The 21,018-nt window shown below is 41.3% G+C and overlaps 1 protein-coding gene across 5 annotated transcripts in view; it reads left to right on the plus strand.

Annotated features, from left to right (window-relative positions):
- The window catches only part of COL14A1 (collagen type XIV alpha 1 chain), a 213,341-nt gene that overhangs the window by 162,110 nt on the left and 30,213 nt on the right, over positions 1-21,018 (plus strand). For all 5 annotated transcript variants that reach the window (XM_040494323.1, XM_040494326.1, XM_040494322.1 and 2 more), the window contains exons 40-42: positions 171-224; positions 14,231-14,284; positions 14,750-14,821. In XM_040494323.1, the coding sequence (XP_040350257.1) occupies positions 171-224; positions 14,231-14,284; positions 14,750-14,821 (180 nt within the window). The remainder of the gene's footprint in view (positions 1-170; positions 225-14,230; positions 14,285-14,749; positions 14,822-21,018) is intronic.

Raw genomic sequence — 21,018 nt, forward strand, 5'->3', positions numbered from 1 at the left:
GGGGGGGGGGGGGACATTTCTTTCCCATAAATAACTTCAGGGTTCTTCATTTGCCTTTATGCTATTAGGTGTGTTTGGAGGCCTTACTCTATTTCAGGGAAGCTGGGTGGAAAGGCAGTTGATTGCCAATTTCCGTGACTCTGACTTTTTTTGGTCCTTGCTCTACCTAGGGTATTCCAGGAGGCATTGGTTCACCAGGACGTGATGGCTCTCCAGGCCAGAGGGTAAGGACCTGCCCGAGGTTGTTAGCACAGTAGATTCCTTACCAAGGCATTCTTTTCTATGCAACAAAATCAAACAAGGTTGTTTTTTTCCCCCCTTATTATCCCTTCTGTCTATCTATATCCTACTGTCCTGTGTCTATTTCCCTATCTTCTATGTCCGTTAGTTTCATCAAAACCTGAGAACTTTTATCAAACCTTTCCAAATGAGCAACACCTTTTTCTGAATGTTCCCATAATCTGAATATAATTTGCACTGAATTGTATGCATTGGCTTAGCAGATTTTCCAGTTCTTTTCAAATTCTCAAGGCATAAACATAAAGGAAGGATCATATAGGTTGGAATTTAAGTACTGTGCTATCTACAGTATTTTTTATTTATTTAATAGTTGTCACTTATCTCTTCTTTTAACCTGTTCACATGGACAGCAGTGAAAGAAATTATAAGGATGATCAGGAGAGGAATGAGTTAATACCCAGTGTTTGTTTAGCCAGCACATTTTCACTGAGCCAGGTTTAAGGTTCTTATCCTCAAAGAGTTTATAGTTCAGTGGAAGAAAATATCACCAAATAAGAAACTGTAATACATGCAATAATGGAGGTATTTGCAGAGCCTGATGAGAGTATTTACAAAGAATAGATAACTAAGCCAGACTTGGAGGGTTGGGGAAAGCTTCCTGGGGGAGGCACCATCAGGGCTGAGCCTCAAATGAGAGATAGAAATTAACCAGGTGCATGAGGATAGGAAAGCTACTGCAAGCAGAGAACAGCATGCACAAAGGTGTGGTGATGAAGAGAAGGCGGGGCATTTCCAGTATTGTACAGAGCTCAGTGTGGTTGGAGAGTAGAGTACAGTGTGTGTATGTTTGTGTGCATATCATGTACGTACACACTCAGATCTGGGCAGATTGTCAAGAAATGAAGCTGTAGAAGTAAACACAAATTCAAGTAAATATTTTATTTTTAGGCTAAGAATTTTGTGCTTTATCAGGAAGGCAATAGGAAGTCATTAAATTTTCAGCAATGGCTAGTCTTTCTTAAATGATCTCTGATTTAGGATTTGGTAGCTTCACAAATTCTGTCAAGACTGAATTATATGGAGTGGCAACTACTTGGATCCGATTCAATGAAGGACAACACATTTGGCATGCCCTGGTTATTGTTGGTACAACTTACCCACTGGGTTGGCAAATGACTGGCTGAAAGACTCACTTCTCTACTCAAACAAGATCCGCCTTTAGCTCAGGATAGTTATACGGCTCAAGAATAAGGAAATTGTTTTTTCTATAGACATGTAGGTGTGGGGCCTTAAATTCCTTCCATGTTCTTTTTTTTTTATTACGTCAAACTTTCATTTGCTTAAAATCTGTTTAGTCTCTGCCCATTAAATGGAACTACTCAGTCTGTAAATCATATCCAAGTAACCGTATCTAAAGGAGGCATTCTCTAAAAGTTAGATTTATGTAGGTTTCTTGTGAATGTACAAAGAGTGTCTAGAAGTATTTATATGTTTTGGCAAAGGGCTTAGGCTAAGATCCTGCTCCGTTGCACATCTAGGTTCTTTCGTGATTCCTGAAGCTCTGAAAATGGCAACTCTAAAGATTTGGTGCAGGGAATTTACTTGGTTTATCTATGCAGGGAGACAAGTCTTGGCAAAGAACTCCCAAATCAAACGTGTCATATTGGTGTTTGGATCATTTGGTTTGGGAATACTTTCTTTTAAAAATTCACTTTTTTTTTCTTTTAAAGCTACTTTTTTTTTCTTTTCATACCCACACAGGCTTTTAATAAAAATTTTGCTATTCCTTCAAACATGTTTTCTTTTAGAGAATGAACAGCCTTAGAGCTGTAATAAAGTGATAAAATATCTACATGTGGATTTTATTGTCCTCCCTCCTTCAGTCTGGAGGCAAAACTTTCAGAATGCATCCCATTCCTATTTTGAAAAATTCTTGGATAGAAATGGACTTATTTCTAAGTAATCCGCTTTTCGGGAGGTACTCATTCTTATAGGGTCATGTTTTAAAAATATTACACAAATTCTGTGACAATTGTTTTAGAAAAGGACAATGCCATTTCAGCGTATAATTTGAGGGGGTGCCGTTCACACAGAATAGAATATGCTGGTGCCTCCTGGAATTGTGTAACATCGTTGCCCTGCTTGCAGGGCTGGGGGCACTGCCTATATCTTATTTAATAAGATATTACTTGAGCACACATCTTACATGAGGACATGCTATGTGCCACGTGCTGTGCTCAGCCTAGAGAGGGTTGTTCATTACTGCGACCAAAGGGGAAGGATCCAGAAGAGGAGAGACTTTTAATAGCTAAAGGAGGCAATTCCTAGACCATCCACCTAGAGGTCAGGGAAGGATATGGTGGCGTTAGGGGCATGACACTTACCCTGGGCTGGGAAACCAAATGGGTGTTCCTCAGAGACAGTTGGAGAAGGAAGGACAAGTGGGTGAAAACAGTTACTTAGGTGGCTCTGATGTGTTTAGTCAAATATCTGGGAGCTTAAGGAAAGTGAAACGTCCAAAACGATGAGATAGTTACTTAGCAGCACTGTAAAGGAGGAGGTCCGGAACCAGTGTTCATGGCCATCGTGGCAGATGTGGACACAGAGCAAGCACCTTCATGAAGCGCCGAGTCTCTCTGGAGCAGCAGCAGTATCTAGGTCTCTGTGGCTTGGCAGTGAGAAAGGGGTGTTGCTGAGAGTACTAAGGACAAAACTTGAGGATTATTCCTGCTCTGCTGTTGGCCATCTCCAAAGGCAAAGCTGCAATCAGAAAAAAATAAAATAAACAATAACAACCATGGTGTAGAACAGACTGAAAGCAAACGCCGGATGATGAAACTTCCCATTAAAATGCTTGGAAAGCCACTTGCAGAAAACTGCCCAGTTAGAACTCAGGGAGGCAGAGTTATTTTGTCTTTTCTTCTCACTACCCCCTTAAATCACTTCCTATTACTGTACCTTCATTGCCCCTGATCCTGAGTGAGGAAAGCACACTCGAGACAGAGGAGGAAGCAGCTGGGATAAATCTGTGTGATGGCGTCCAGTTTGTGCTTCTACATCCTTGGAGAGCCTCGGCAGGAAGGGGAGTGAGTGGGATTTGCTCTAAGAGTGGCAGGCTACTCATTACTGGCCATTCGTCTTCCTTTTCAATCTTTGTCTTCTCTTATTGACAGATAAGAACTCCCAGCCCAAAGCTAGCACCAGCACCTTGACTATCGGTTTACAGGACAGTTAGCACCTCTTCCCTGGGGCCAGTGTCAATGTTGCCCCTTAGTTTAGCTGGAAAGAGGGAAAGGTGAGCCAAAATAAAAAGGAGAAGATTAAACCTCTCCTCTTTAAGCAAGGAACATGTTTTCTAATGTTTCTAGCTTATTCTGGCTTTTCCCGTGAGGAATCTTTGACTCTTAGAGGCAACTCACATTCAGCTCTGGGCCTGGGGCCATAAGCAAGTCCAGCAAAAGTTGGACTTCCTCACTGAACAAGTCTCAGCCTCCTGCTGGCAAGTGATGGAGCGCAGTGCAGAACCACATTTGACTTGATTTTACTTTTTTATTTTATTATTATTATTTTTAAATACCTGAATTGTTTTTATGAAGTGTAATGGATGCATCTGGAATTAGGAGCATACTTAGCTCCTAAAGAATAACAAGAAACAACTTACTTATACAACATGTGGCAAAAATGCAGCTCCATTAGGAATAACACCTTTAAAAACACAGCATAAAGGTGATACATTATTTTAGCATCTAACAGTCACTCTAATTGTGTTTTCCAATTCTATCACTGAGGTTGGAAACATATTTTCATAGAATGTTTCCCATATGTACATTTAATCTTTCCATAAAACACTTAGTTGCATAATAAGAATATAGCTTATTTTTTCTTTATTTTTAATTTACTTTTTTTTAAATTTACATCCAAATTAGCATATAGTGCAACAATGTTTTTAGGAGTAGATTCCTTAGTGCCCCTTACCCATTTAGCCCATCCCCCCTCTCACACCCCCTCCAGTAACCCTCTGTTTGTTCTCCATATTTATGGGTCTCTTCTCTTTTGTCCCCCTCCCTGTTTTTATATTATTTTTGTTTCCCTTCCCTTATGTTCATATGTTTTGTCTCTTGAAGTCCTCATATGAGTGAAGTCAGATGATATTTGTCTTCTCTGACTAATTTTGCTTAGCAGAATGCCTTCCAGTTCCATCCATGTAGTTGCAAATGGCAAGATTTCATTCTTTTTGATTGCCAAGTAATACTCCATTGTGTATGTATGTGTGTGTGTATATATATACATATATATATATATATATATATATATGTATATATATACCACATCTTCTTTATCCATTCATCCATCGATGGACATTTGGGCTCCTTCCATACTTTGGCTATCGTTGATAGTACTGCTATAAACATTGGAGTGCATGTGTCCTTTCAAAACAGCCTACCTGTATCCCTTGGATAAATACCTAGTAGTGCAATTGCTGGGTCGTAGGGTACTTCTATTTTTAGTTTTTTGAGGAACCTCCATACCATTTTCCAGAGTGGCTGCACCAGCTTGCATTCCCACCAGCAGTGCAAAAGAGATCCTCTTTCTCCGCATCCTCACCAACATCGGTTGTTGCCTGAGTTGTTGATGTTAGCCATTCTGACAGGTGCGAGGCAGTATCTCATTGTGGTTTTGATTTGTATTTCCCTGATGATGAGTGAAGTTGAGCATTTTTTCATGTGTCGGTTGGCCATCTGGATGTCTTCTTTGGAGAAGTGTCTATTCATGTCTTTTGCCCATTTCTTCACTGGATTATTTGTTTTTTGGATGTTGAGTTTGATAAGTTCTTTATAGATTTTGGATACTAACCCTTTATCTGATATGTCGTTTGCAAATATCTTCTCCCATTTTATTGGTTGCCTTTTAGTTTTGCTGATTGTTTCCTTCGCTCTGCAGAAGCTTTTTATTTTGATGAGGTCCAGGACCACATTTTAAAAGGGAGCTTTGGCTAAGGGAGTAGGTCCCAAATGTTCATACCACAAAAAATAAGTGGTCATTGTGTGATGGGATGGAGGCGGTAGCTGAAGCTATGGAGGCAATCACTGTGCACTATATAAATGCATCAAATCAACAACAAGTTGACACCTTAGACTTACACAGTGTTATATGTCAATTATATTTCAGTATGGCTGAGAAAAAATTGTGTCTTCAAAAAATTAGAATTTAAGAAAGTAAAAATCAAAGCAACAGTGCATGTCCACAGTGGAATGCGTTCAGCTTCATTCTGAGCCATTCCCACCAATAGCATTCAGGTCTCATCTTCCTTTCTCACTGTGTATCCTGCCACTTCCCTCTGGCTCCTTCCTCTTCTTTCCTTGGTGTCTGTGACCTGAGGGCCTTCCTGTGATCTTTGAGCTCCTCTGATGTAGAGTGGGTCTCTCAGCCCCCACCCTGGGCATCAGGTGATCCTTAGCGAAACTAGAAAGAACAGGCAAGATGTGGTTGATAAATATAAGAAGTGAGAGAAAGAATTTGAAAAGGGAAGAAAGAAAAGAAAACACAACCTCTTTTCCAGTTCGGGGCTCACTTACTTCCAAGAGCATGATCTTTCTGTCAAACACTCCAAATAGAAATAGTAAAAATTATTTTTATTTTCCAGTTCTTAATATGGTTATATAAAAAGTCGGAGAGACAAGAAACAAAAATGACAAGGAGATAGATACTTTATGGCACCTGGTGGATAGTAATTCCTCCATAGTACGGAGGGTATTCATCTTTAAATTCCAAGTGAACTTCATTTGGAATGCGTCCTTTGCCCCAGGTTACTGGTCCTCCCATATCCATGCCATAACCACAGCTTCCCTTTCTCAGCTGGAAAAGATCGAATAGTAAAAAAAATCTTCTACACATGAATTCTGCTGAACTTGCGAGGTTATGAGAAGCAGGGCCAGTGGTGAATATTGTAGATTTGGTCTGTTTGCCAGACCTGAGTTTGAACCCCCGCTGTAATGACATTGGGCCAGTTACTTGCTATCTCCAAGCCTCACTTTACTCATCTGTGAAGTGGAAAAAATATTTGACTCCATAGAGTTACTGTGGGAATTGATTCATATAAAGAATTTCTATATAAAAATTTAATTTTAGCTAATATTAGTATTAACTATTTTCAATGTAACCTAATAAGTCAGGACAGTATATTTTATAATGCCTGTGCTTGCCATATCAAGATGCCTTGGAGGATTTTAAAGAACTCTAAAAAGGAGTCTAAAGAAAAAGCAAGTGGTTTGTTGCTGTTGTTTAACTTTCTTGGGTTCCACATTGAAAGTACACTGGGAGCGTGCTTCCTTTTGATGTGGCTTTGATGTATATAAAGGCCATTTTTGTGATGAATGTTCCATTTCATCGAAGTGAATTGGATTTAAAATATTATTTACAAATGGAGCTTGAGTCAATTATCTGGATTTAATTCCTATCATAAATGCTAAGCAGTGATAAGAGATTTATCCAAGGAACATTTTCTTAAATACGAAGATTCATGACACTATCCCCCTTGAGTATTTTCCTCCTTCAGAAGAAGAAATGTAGAAAGCCATCACAAAGCCAGTGCAGAGGATGATTTGGTTTTCTTTTTTGTGGGTCTACATGGGTTTTTATAAAGCACAGGGAAACATTCTCACAGTCAGCCACAGTGATGATTGTACTTGCCGTTAGGACTTGGCAGCTTATCTGAATAAAAATAACAGGAATCACTATTACCAATTATTGACTAAGTGCAGGTGCTTTACGATGTTAGTTCTATAATCCTCAGAAAGCCCACAAATGCTAAGCACTCTTACCCCCATTTTACAGAGGAAGACTCTGGAGCTTAGAAAATGGAAGTCTTTGAACAATGCCATACAGCTAGTAAGTGTTGGAACCAGGATTATAATCCATCCCTGTGGCTCCAACACTGAGCTCTTTCTTTCTAAACGTTATGTTTAATAAAGGTCACTATGGGATCATGTTCATGTAGGAAAGTCTTGCGTTAAGGATATTTAATAAACAGGACTGAAGATACCTCGCCTGGAATTTTTGGGCTGTAAGAACCCAGTTTGGGTCACTTTCTTGGTGAAGTAGAAGTTGATAGTTCACACATAGGAATATGTTTCAATTACTTTTCACCTTCATTTGGATAGTGGCACATCTGGGACACATTTGAGAACATTTAGGGGATTTGTTGTATGTTATTACTGGCTTTACAGATCCTTCTGTTGGAGCACGGGGTGCAGATCATATCTGCCTTGCACTCTGGTTCCAAGGCCATCCGTCGGGGCCAGGCCAGACATTTCATATTCATAAACCAGCAGTTCTACAGCTTAAGGGATCAGGTTGTTGTTTCAAGTTTTGCTTTGTTTTTAAATACACTGATTCCTGGGCTTAGACCTCAAGATTCCAATACACAGGGTCTTGTGTGTGACTTTGGAATCGATAGTTTTGAAAAGCTTAATGATTCTGATAATCAGCTAGGTTTTTAGAAACACTGGATAGTATAGTGGGTTGCTATACTATTACGCCTACTGTATGTCTAAGTAATTTCTTGCGTAGAATTTTACTGCTGTTTCAATTCACTGAATTTTTAGGTTACTGAAAATATGTTTATATATGTGTATATATATGTTTATATATGTGTGTATATGTATGTGGAAATTTACATACATTTAAATTTATGTAAATGTAGGGGCACCTGGGTGGCTCAGTTAGTTAAGTATTCAATTCTTGATTTCGGCTCGGGTCATCATCTCACATCTCATGGGATTGAGTCCCACATTGGGCTCTGTGCTGACAACGTGGAGCCTGCTTGGGATACTTTCACTCCCTCTATCTCTGCCCCTCTCCCCTGCTCACCCGCTCTCTCTTTCAAAATAAATAAACATTAAACAATTCTTTAAATTACATATGTAATATATACATATATGACTATAGTAAAAGGTATATTGTGTATATATATGTAAATACATGCACATGTTTATATATACATTTATACACACATAGATAGTGTGTGTGTGTGTGTGTGTGTGTGTGTGTGTGTGTGTGTGTGTCTGAAAATTCCCCCCTGTGACTCAACGTGGTACCAACACTTAATGACTGATCTAACCTGGGCCAGTATTTACAGAGTCTGTGGCTTTTTGGTGCTTGGCCTCTTAATCTGGTGGTTGGTCTTAATCCTTTGCTTCAAGTAGCAACCTTATTTCCCATGGCTGACTGCCACGCTGGTACATTGGCTGGTGCTCACAGCAGTCCAGAGCCATGCCACAGGGTTGAAATTGTGCAGCAAGAATGTCTTCAAGTTTTTCTCTAGGTCTCACTAGAGAATTTTAGTTCCTCTAAACAAACCCATCAGATGCCTGTTGCTTAGAGATCCCCACTGTACCTGAGGGTGTAGTGTAAGAGGACCTTAACAATTGGCATGTTCCAGAATCTTAAGGTTAATATTTGTGACTCACCATTTAAGTCTTCAAAAAAGGCATGGGTGGTGTGTATCAGGATTAAGTCACCAGTTCTGAACACTGATAGCTACCTAAACATAAATATTCTAGCTTCTGACTTTAATTTTAGTTACAACACTCTTTGTGGGCACATTGGTTTCATCATTTAAATTTCATAGACACAGAACTTAGAAACTACAGACTTTTTAAGACTCCGTAGGAAATTCTTGCCACCTCAATGTGTGTATATATGCTCCAGAACATGGAAAAGAAAACAGCAAAATGGAAATGAATGAATGGTTAATTCAATGTCTATAAAACAGTACACTTTGCCAATTTCAGCCATAAGTAAATTTAGTATTCATTCAAGTATCAGTGATTTTGAAAGCAAATGTTGGGGGAGAGTTCCTTTTGCTGACAAATCATAGCCAACCATAACTTAACAGCTTGCTCATAGCCGACTGTTTTCAAAAACAAATTATAAAAATCCTTTCAAGCTTTTATAGCAAAACTTACCTTTAATGTGGGTTGTGGGTGCATATTAATATTTTAAGGTGGGAATCTCAGGAAAAGAAAAATGCCTGGATCTATTCATGTCATAAAACATCCCTGTTTGTGGGTGGCTGATTTCATGCACTTGAAAAAATATATTTGTCGGCTTCAGTGAATGTCTATATTATGCTTATCACCTAATCTTCTATTCCCTCCTCTTCATTCTTCATTGCTTAATTAGGGGCTTCTGCTTTTTCTGGGAGTGCTTAATTCACAAACATACGTCTTCTCAGATTGGCTACCTAACATGAAATGGAAAACATATAGACATAGAAATGTTCTGGGAAATGCAAACACATTTTTAGTTGATGAGGGTTGATGGCCATTCATTCGACGAGCTTTGATATAGATTAAGCTGAATCCCAAGGCTCGGATTTGCCAATTATTTTGCCTTGTAACATGCGGACATTTTACAGAGTTTTTCTCTTCACCGGGTTTATTGCTCTTATATAGAAAAGGTCCTGCCCTTGCTCCTCACCCTGAGGTGAAGGGATGAGAGGCAGGATCTGAGCCCTGGCTGAATGTTGCCTGGTTTGCAAAGATGAGCCATAATGTGGTGTCATGGCGGCCCACAAGCACGGAAACTAATGCAGTGACCCGGTCATCCTGGGTCCCTTGATTCAAACGTCTCTCCAGTCAAGCCCTCTCTCCATTCCCTTGCCAGGATACTGTGTTCTTCCTACATGTTTCCATGGAACTCTTCTCATCCATCATCATAGCACATTGTCATTTTCTTTCAATCATTGACTTTGCTCAAAACTGGAAACTTCTTGGAAAGACTGTGTTGTTCCTCATTAGCTATCCAAATCCTACCAGAAAGCACAGCACAGAGTAGCTCTGCAAATAATTTTCTAATGTGACAAATGTGAGGCTTCCAAGTAAAAAAACATGTTTACTCATGTGATTAAAAAATTAAACTGCAAATCATATTTACATGATGAAAAATGTGAACTTTTTATTTTCTAGGGTTAGGAAGAAAATTTGGGGAAAATGGGTTGGATAATGATTCTAAAATGGTATTAATTTTAATATCATCTTAGTTATAACAATATGGAACGAGTGCGTTTTATTTTGGAATCAGAGAAGCCGGTAACCCACGGTAACCTTAAGAATGCTTTTATTCTTGAACTGTCATATCCAAACATGCTCGATTCAGAATTGGCCCTTCGATTCAGATTCATGCCTGGTTCAGAATTGGCCCTTCCACAGAGAATTGCCCTTGGAAATGCCACCTGGGTCCCGGTTAATGACTAACTGATAGGAATGAATGAAACCTTACCATAGGTTATATCTGGGCTATAACTCCCACTCCAGCTCTCCTCATGGGATAAGCTGAGGCCAGACTTCGGCGATAGCCAATTCTCATGCCTCTTCCCAGGCCCTCTCCTGCCTCCTTTCCTCCCGAGCAGGTGCCTCCCAAGTACAGTCCCTCTAGACATCAAAGGCATAATATCCAGGTCTGCTTCTAGAAAATAGCCCCTAAGATATTCACTGAAATGAAATTTCAGCTTCTGAAGGTCCCTGATGCCTTTCTCCTGCGTTGTAGACAGCTCAGCAGCAAGGGCGATGACATTGGCATTTCCCCCCTGCCCTACACACATTTCCAGACTAATTATGCTTGAGATTAATACTTATTTAGTCAACCCGGTAATCAGAATACTTCTTGCAGCATCCTCAATTTTATTCGAATTCGAACTAACATTTTGTTAGTGCCTAGTTTTGTGCCAGCAATGTGCTAGGCAAATATGAGGAATGGAACAATGAGTAAAACGTAATGTCTGCCCTCTGAGCTTCTGGCAGGTAGAATGACACAGAGTAAGCAAACATCTTGTCTAGCATCCTTTTCTTTTTTAATATGAAATTTATTGTCAAATTAGTTCCTATACAACACCTGGTGCTCATCCCGACAGCTGCCCTCCTCAGTACCCCTCACCCACCCTCCCCTCCCTCCCACCCCCCATGAACCCTCAGTTTGTTCTCAGTTTTTAGGAGTCTCTTATGTTTTGGCTCTCTCTAGCATCCTCTTTTGATCACACTCAACCGTGAGCCGCTCCGCCAAATTTAGCTCCTACGATGTAGGAACATTGCTCTGTCTTCCCTTCCAGATGAGTCACTTGTGGGGTCCAGAAATCAGGAGAATTCAGAACTGTTCACAAGAACATCCTTCAGTGCCGCTGTGGAGGACAGAACTGATGTGTCTCTTTTTCAGCTCCTTCCTCATGATTGGGAGGGGGGCGTAAATGTGTTATTTCCTGCAGATCTTCCTTGGAATCATGCAGTTTTCTTATTTTTTTTTTTAGGGTTTATTTATTTTTGAGAGAGAGACAGAGTGTGAGCAGGGGAGGGGCAGGAGAGGGAGTTACAGAATCCAAAGCAGGCTCCAGGCTCTGAGCTGTCAGCACAGAGCCCAACACGGGGCTCGAACTCACCAGCTGTGAGATGATGAGCCAAGGTCAGAGGCTTAACCAACTGATCCACCCAGGTGCCCCTGATGCACTTTTCTTTTAAGAAAATATGCCATGGCTTGCCTCCCTCTGTGAATAAACTTGCCCCTGCTTGTTTTGGGGAAGGCCTCCTGCAGCAACGCTACGGTGTTGATTGCTGGGCGTTGTGTTGACGGTGTGTCATGTGTGGGTTACACACGGGTCCGTGTTTCCTTCCCATCCACTGCTGGAAGAGTTTTAAGGCAAGAAGCAAAAAAATTTCTTTTTAAAATGTCTTCTTAAATTATCGAATATGTGCCCAGAGTCCATTTTTTTCTTATGTGAACTTCATTGAGAAAATAATACATTTTTTTAAATTCCTTTTTATTTTTAATTATAAGGTCTCCTAACTTCTCTTGGTCCCATGTTTTCTCACTTACACCATGAGAGGATTGAACTGAAGGAGCTCTTAGGTCCTGTTCATCTCTCACATATTCTGATCTTTTATGCTATATTTAAACAACATGCAAAATAATTTCTTTCAGACTATGTCAGCATTAATTTTTGCTATTTAGTTAACAAATCCCCAAAAGGGTGTGTGTGTGTGTGTGTGTGTGTGTGTGTGTGTGTGTAACTTAATCTGTATCGGGGTCTATTACTGCAGCTTTTTGAATTAATATTTTTTAAGTAAGTTCTAAACCCAACATGGGGCTTGAACTCATGACCCTGAGATCAAGAGCCATGCTGTAGTGACTGAGCCAGCCAGGTGCCCCCTGACTTAATATTTTTGACTGAATGTCTTAACTGAAAAAACAGAAATAGTAGTAAAAAAAAAAACCCACAACTAGCGGCAGGTATATTAGTGTAGGATAACTGACATCACAAACAACCCTAAAATCTCAGTGGTTTAATGCAATAAAATAAAATAAAATAAAATAAAATAAAATAAAATAAAGTCTTTTGTTGGCTCACAACCCAATGCTATCAACAAGATAGACAGAGGAGTGGGGAGGTCTAGTCTCTGCTCCATATGGTCATTTAGAAACTCGGGGTCTTTCCATCCTGGGACACTTTAATCTTTAACATGTGGGCTCTGAAGTTGCTACAAAAGGGGAAAAGAGAGTGGAGGATTACCCACAGGAAATTTTCATAAGCCAGAGCTGGAACTGGCCCCTTTCCATTGGCCAGAATTCAGCGCTGTGGCTCCAACATGATTCCTGGAACTGGAGCCTGGGAATTTAGCCTCACAATGTGCCTGGGCAGAAAAGGAAAATCAGAAATATCGGTGAGCTCTAGAATCATCAACCTTATCTAGTTTTCAGAGTTGCCAGTATTTGAGCTTGAGAGCATGAGAGGGCCTTGCTGGCCCTCCAGTGCTGTTCCTACATACTTATCCCCCCCCCCCCATCATGCCCCCTTTGGGTTCTTTTCTTCCCAGTCACACCCCGTATCCTTTTGTCCAGTCTCATCTTTACTCTTCTATTTGATACCTTGAAGTAGGGAGAGAGAATGGGAATGTGGACAGGAACCCCTAAGAAGATGATTTTCATGGACAAGACAAAGTGGGAAAAAACAGCTCACTGGAAAAGTGGCACAGATTTCAGAAAAGGAATTGGGAGAGGCAACAAGTGAGCCAAGAGAGGTTGATTTGACTTGGGTTGAGTTGGTTTGAGATGGAAATGGATTTTATTCCGAAGAGAGACAAATCTCAAGACAAAAAGTTCACTTCTCCATGTAGAATAACACGATGTTTTGATTAATATTTTATTAACCTGTTCTAAAATTCAGACTGAAGATCCTTTTTCCTGTCTTTAACTGGATTGGAAGGACCGGCATCCACAGTTTAGAACCATAACCATTCAAGAATCACTCATGCCGACGGTTATATTTTTCACATAAAACCAACACACACTTACCCACATTAAATCATTTAGGAAGATACTTTCAGGAAGAATATCATTTGCCTTCTGCCTTAAGCCCTTCCAACATGGAATGGGAAGCCAGCATGCACTCATTTGTAAGCTCGTGATGACACATTGAACAAGTGGGCCCAGCAGTCAAAACCATATCATTGCAACAGGAAACCTACCCCACTGTTCTCCAGGCTGCTCCTGAAGAGTTGCAGTTTCAGATATTATAGTAATTTTGTAATGTCGATTTCTTTGATAGTCCTTGCCCCAAATGCTCTCTGACTTCAGATCATGAAGGATACTGACTCGTCTTTTTGTCTTTTTGTCTGATTGATTACCAAAACTTCATCTCCCTTTTCATTTGTTATGCTTGGTTTAAGAAAAACACTTTCTGGAAACAAGTTCCTGTTTAAGTTTGTAAGTGGCATGTCTTACTTAGACCTAAAATTCTTGTGCTAGACAATTTCACAGAGCCAACAGACACAAAAGTCTTGCCAAGAACAATTCTTATGAAGGGTTTAGAAGCGGTGAATCCTTAGAAGTCCAGAGTAAGCAACAGCACTTGCCCCCTCCAAATATTAAATGGGATTAAGTACATCTATCTGAAAACCATATAAAGCAATTGCATAGTTAACACACTGTTTCTTTTCCCTAGGGCTTTCCTGGAAAAGATGGGTCCTCTGGCCCTCCAGGACCACCTGGGCCAATTGTAAGTATTTCCGGAAACTACTAGGATATGTTCTGCTTTAGAGCATTTCACTTCTTTTGAGAAATTTTCTTTTGCTCAACCTTCACCTTGGCAGCCATCTTTGCTCTGGGTTAACAACTCACTCCTTGGTACAGAGCTCTACCTAATATATCCATGGTGCTTGATAATTCTATCAGAGCCCCTTTGCCTATACAATCCCCTGCATTGATTTAGTTTTCCTTAAACATAGCTAAGGCTCAAATTTGAACAAACTACGCCTAATAGTGTGGCTTCTGAAAAATATCTCCCCTACTTTTATGGTAGTTGGGAACAGGAATGAGCAATGGATATTGCTCCAAGTCTTGGTGTTGAGGGAGAAGGAAGCTATCGCTGTGTGTGTTTGTTACTCCTTCTTGAGAACTGGCTGTCTTCGATGAGAATGTATGAGTACTCACCTTTGTTCCATTCTCCTCTCTCTCTATTCAGGGCATTCCTGGCGCCCCTGGAGTCCCAGGGATCACAGGAAGCATGGGGCCTCAAGGTGCCCTGGGGCCACCTGTGAGTATGCAGCAGTAGCAGTTGCTCAGTCATCCCTTGGTTTATGTATGTGTTTAAATTTACCAGCATCTGTGTTGGCCAAAAATGTTTCTTCAGTATTGGACTCTGTGGGAATGTATGAAGGAAACCAGAGAAGCTTCTGGGGGAAAGAGTAAGATCAGACTGTGCATATATCATGGCTAGAGACAGATGGTCCCCATAGGGAATAATCAGCTATGCTTCTGCTTATGTATATTTCCATTGTTTGCAATTCTCTGTTTGTCTAGGTGAGTTCAGTGTCATCTTTACAGGGATTGGGTGTAATAGCTATGTGTTAATTAGGCCTGTCTCCTTGGGAAAAAATATGAAGTTGAGAGATTCAAGCATTAATAAGAATGGGAATAGATTTTTCTTTCGAAATCCTGCAAGAAAGACAAGATTTCTCGTCGAAACACACACTCACACATAAGCAAATAAGTGAAAGCCAGTAAGTGGAACTAATTACCTCCCATTTTTGTGCTTCTAGTTTCTGAGGGTTTTTAAGTGTGATCAACGGGAGGGATAGAGATAGACTCAAGGAGAGAGAGAGATAGGAGAGAAAGAAATGAGCACATCCGGGTCGGTTTCCTCATCTGTAGGCTGAGGTGGTTGCATTTAATGGCCTCCAAAACCACATATGGCATCTTCTGTGACTTTCAAGTTGTTCCTTCTACGTGTCGGTATTAGTCAGCATTCTGACATTATCTGTGACACACTAAATCTGTATCCGTAAACTGAAGTAATTAGAGATGCGTAAATGTATGCAGTACCGCAAACTGGTGAAGAAGTTGTGGAAGAGTGAAATCTGAAGGGTGAGGGCGGAGATGTTAACGAGCTAAGATTCTATGGCTGCCATAACAGATTACTGCAATCTTGGTGCCTTAAAACTACACAAATTTATTAATTTATAGTTCTTTAGGTCAGAAGTCTGACATGGTCTCATTGGGTTAAAATCAAGGTGTTGGCATTTCCTTTCTGGAGCTTCTAGGGGAGAATCTATTTCTTTGTCTTTTCTAGTGTCCAAAGACCCCCACATTCCTTGGCTTATGGCCTACTTCCATCTCCAAAGTCGGCAGTGTTTCAGCTCTCTGGCCATTCTTCCCTAATCACATCTCCCTCTGAGCACAGTCTAGAAAGGTTTTTTGCCTTGAGGACCTACATGATTATATCTGGGCCACCGGATAATCCTAGAGAGTGTCCATAGATAACCTCAAAATGCTTGACTAAGTCACATTTGCAGAGTCTCTCTTGCCACATAAGGTAATATATTTACAGGTCTGGGGATTAGGACATGGACACTCTGGGGGATGCTTTTTCTGCCTACCACAGTCAACAAAACATTAGAGAAACACTGGTTCTCATTTGGAAAGACACCACTCTTCCTCTGGCTACCCAGACTGCCATGCTACTTTTTGTTCTCTAAACTCATTTCAGTATAATTATGTCATCCTCAGAGTTCTTTCCCAAGCTAAGATTTACATGACACATATGCAGGTGTATACACACACACACACACACACACACAAGATATGAACATAAAAAAATGCCTTCAGATTTTAGCAAGCACATCCTCATTTGCACACCCAAATGAATGCTCTTCTCAGCAGTTACTTTACAAAGCCATATACTCATTCCAAATACAATGTCATTGTTCAAACACTTTTATATCTCCTCTTTTCAAATCCAGCTGTAATGGGTCACAGAAGAAAATTTGATTGCTTTCCCTTCACACATATAGTTTTAATCCAAAATGGTATTACTAATTATGGTCATGCATGTGGAAACATACTCTAACACTCACCTTCATTATCATGCACAAGCACACATGCATGCACATGTGCATAGACACAGACACACACACACACACACACAGACACACACACACACACACACTCCTGTCTCTACCATCCTTTCACTGTAAACTTTTCTGTTCATTTGGTCCTAGTCTATTCCTCACCAGAAAAGAGATTTGAAAACATGATCTCTCCTACCAGGCTTTAGTCTGCTTCCCAAACTGTTCTTGGGAACAAGAGTTCTGGAATATGTCAGTGGGGCTCGGAGAGTAAGGGGTGCTGGTTCAAGCAGTGTCAGAGACTGTGCATACTAAATCTGTTTCTCAGAAAGTCATGAGGGATTTCAGGACTTTGAGGCATCCTGAAATGAAATGAGAAAAAGCAAGAGCCGGTTAATTTGGTTAATAAAATCACGTGTGCACGAGCTGATCTTTTTGTTCCTTGAACTTTTGCTGACACCTCCTAGAACTAGTTTCCCTTAACCTGAGCTGGGTTCATATGATCTATGAGAAATGGGATAGGAGAGAAGAACCAGCTCCAGGATCCTACGGAGAAGAAAATGGGGTGTACGAAGGGTGGAGAATGTGTTAGGTAAGCAGAACCCCACTCTGCTTATCCACCTGGCCTGTTGTAGCTCTTGAATATGGCCATACAGAAATGCCAACAAACTATTTCCCGGAAAGAAAGCACTCGTTAATAATATTGTCTTCGATCATTGTAAATCAACAGAAAAGGGCCCCCGTGGCCCTGGAATTTTTATCCAAGACAGAAACCATTTAGTGTATAGGCACTGGGCGGGGGCGCCACAGTGGTAGGCTGTGGGCATTCTGTCAAAAGCCAGTTGTTCTCTGAACTGTCCTGCCCAGACTTTTCCTCGTGCTCCGTGCTCCGTGCTCCGGGAAGTGAGCAGCCAGATGCCTGCTGGCTGCCAGACTGGCGTGACTAGTAAAGCAGGCTCGGTGTCGTGGTGTTCAGGCCTTGATTGATTTCCCATGGATGTCTGTCTAGGAAGGCAGGAGGGAAAGAGACCAAGAAAGACAGACTGCCCTACTGAAAATAGCAACGTGTTTCCTAGGCCGGTGCCAGGAACGTGTGCTTTCATGCACTCTGCCTGCAGCTACCGACTTCCCCGGGTGGACCGTGCTTTGCTGCGGCTGCCGGCGTAGCTCCTACCTGAGGTGTAAGACTCGGCTAAAATACAGTGCCTCCCCTGCAGGGGAGCACACAGAGATGAAGCTCATGTAAGAAGGGGCCATGAGTTTAGCTTGAGATCAATATAGGGAGACAGGTCCACTACATCATTTAAAGAGCACTGCATTAGAAGTCAGGATTCCTGGGTTCTAGATGTGGCCCTGACATGACCTTAACTAGCTGTGTGAGCCACATCACTGAAGCCATTTATCTAGACTCTCAGGACGTCAGTTTCCTAAGTCACTCATGTAAAAATATTTGCTGGGTAGTCACAATATATGCAAGAGACATGGGGAAGAGGGGTTCCGAGGGGTACAAAAGATGACCAAGGAATTTTCCCACATTCATGGAAAATCTAGAGAGTGGTTTTGTTTTAAGATTTTTTTTTAAGGGACACCTGGGTGGCTCTGTCAGTTAAGTGTCTGACTTCAGCTCAGGTCATGATCTCCCAGTCCGTGAGTTCAAGCCCCGCGTTGGCCCCTGTGCTGACAGCTCGGAGCCTGGAGCCTGCTTCAGATTCTGTGTCTCCCTCTCTCTCTGCCCCTTCACTGCTTGTGGTCTGTCCTCTCTCTCTCTCTCTCTCTCTCTCTCTCTCTCTCTCTCAAAAATAAATAAACATTAAAATAAATTTTAAAAAATACATAAATAAATGATTTTTTAAAGTGTATTTATTTATTCTAAGAGGGAGAGAAATCACGAGTGGGGGGAGGGGCAGAAAGAGAAAGAGGGAGACAGAGGATCCCAAGCAGGCTCCACACTGTGTGCACAGAGCCCAACTCGAGGCTCGAACTCACAAAACTGTACGATCATGACCTGAGCCCAAACCAAGAGTCGGATGCTCAACCGACTAAGCCACCGAGGTACCCCAAGAGTGATTTTTTTTAAATGTAAGTAGGTATAATAAAAGGCAAAAAGTGAGAAATGGTTTAAGGGAAAGACAACAAAATTGCTATGAAAGTCCCATTGAGAGACAGAGAGACCTACAGAAAGACAGAGAGGAAGAGGCAGAGAGGGAGCTAGCCCCTGAACTGATGCGATGGGGAGAATAGCTCCTGAAGGAGGCAGCATTTCCTTTGGATCTTGAAAGGAGGGTGTGCTTTGCTTCCCCAAAGGCAGGGAGTTGGCATTGTTTCAATGGGGATTGCGGTAAAACATGAAGCCAACACAAAGCACTGCATCTTTTGTACCTTTTTTCGTTTTCGACTCTTTCTCTTGCTTCGTGGCACCTGCCACAATTCTATTTTGCACCCTTGTTGTTTTTCACCGAGTTTATCACAGGAAGCTCTCACCCGCTCCCTGACCTCTGCTCTAGCCCTGGTCTCATCCATTCCCCGGTTGCTGGATGATCCTTCTAGTATATCTTTGATGTGTCATTCCCTGGCTTGAATCTCCTCACCAGATCCTGTTACCAGAGGATGGGTCCCACATATTCAGCCAGGTATATGTGGCCCTTCATGATGAGCCCTTCCTTTCCCTTCCAACTGACCTCCCACTATCCCTTCATCTGCAGTTGAGTCATTCCAAGTTATGTAAAGCTCTCCCAGCACGTGCTATACTGTTTCATACTTGTTTGGTCTCTGGGACATTTTTCCATTTGTCTGGGCTGCTTTCTCCCCCTTGCCCCACCTGGTGAGCTCCTGGCTAGTCTCTCTTTAAAACTGTGCATTTTCTGTGCGAGGACCTCCCCTCCTCCACCTCCTTAGGCTGAGACATTTCATATAAATCTCCATGCCAAGTCCTCCACTGAAATGACCATTCCTCAAGGGCAGAAATGTCATCATACCCATGTACTCATGTTTTTATTCCTAGATTCCAGCTCAGTTTCATAGAAGTTTCTTAATCAGTCTTTGTTGAAAGGAAGAAAGAATAAGGATCGGTGTTTATTCTAGTTAGGCTGATGTGCAGGGGAGTCTAGGAGATTATTCTTAGACATGGAGGGTCAGACCATGGAAGACCTTTAGAGCTGAGCGAGGATGTTTTGATTCGTGTTAACAGACATCTTTAATGTGTGGGACTTGGACCATGATGAGATCATTCCTCTTCCCTCAGCACTAAACTTCTGTGAACCTATGAATGTAACTACTGTAGTTTCTTTTCTTTACATTTCAGCGATTCCTAAAATTATAGGAAAATATGCCACTTTTTCTTGCCTACGTTTACAGGGAATATGTGTTTTCCCTCAAAGCATACTTTGGTGGAGTTATGGACCTTCCCTTGCTCAGGAATTTTTATTTTGTTTTTGTTTTACTTTTCAAAAATCAAAGGAAAAGATGTCAGAGACGTTGGAATAACAAATAACTTCTTGCCATACAGATATTCTACTAAATGGATCTTTCACTGAAATTGCCTAGCTGTGCCCTGTAGCTACTTAATAACCTGCATCGTGAGGCTGAGTTTGAGGGATTTCAGGCCGGATTAAACATATCCATCCCTATGTACCAGAAGGGGCTGACCTGTCAGGTTTTGTTATCAGTCAGGTTGGCCCTCTAATTCCTAAGTTTTAAACATTTGGAGGAAGCCAATTTAATAAACAATAGCTAGCAATGGTGATGTCAAATAGTATATTGGTTCAAAAATAAATATATTCTAGATCAACTGGTTTTTAAGAAATGACTCAAGTTAGGGGTGCCTGGGTAGCTCAGCCAGTTAAGTGTCCAACTTCAGCTCTGGTCATGATCTTGGGGTCTGTGGGTTCGAGCCCCACGTTGGGCTCTGTGCTGACAGCTCAGAGCCTGGAGCCTGCTTCGGATTCTGTGTCTCCCTCTCTCTCTGCCCCTCCCCCACTCACATTTTCTCTCTCTCTCTCTCTCTCTCTCTCTCTCTCTCTCTCTCTCAAAAATAAATAAACAGTAAATTTTTTTTTTTAAAAAAAAGAAAGAAATGACCCAAGTTAACACTGAATTCTGAATTGTGAGGGTTAAGTTGGAGGGATGCATGATTGCTTTTTTATTATTGTGTAATTAGGAAATGGAATGGAAGACACTGGCTGGCAAATTGTCGAATAGTGTTCTCATTCACTTTGCTGAAAGCACACTTTGCTGGGGAGGCAACAGACTCCGGAGATTGGCTGATGGGGTTCTGGTCCCAGCTTTTCCATTTTCTCACTGTGTGACCATGGGCGAGTTGAGTTGTTCAACCTCTTCCTGCATTACTTTTCTTATATGCAAAATGGAAATAATCTCTCTAGGGCTGCAA

The sequence above is a fragment of the Herpailurus yagouaroundi genome, unplaced genomic scaffold, assembly GCF_014898765.1.
Source record: "Herpailurus yagouaroundi ecotype Mexico unplaced genomic scaffold, PumYag 186, whole genome shotgun sequence".
NCBI classification, from domain to species: domain Eukaryota; kingdom Metazoa; phylum Chordata; class Mammalia; order Carnivora; family Felidae; genus Herpailurus; species Herpailurus yagouaroundi.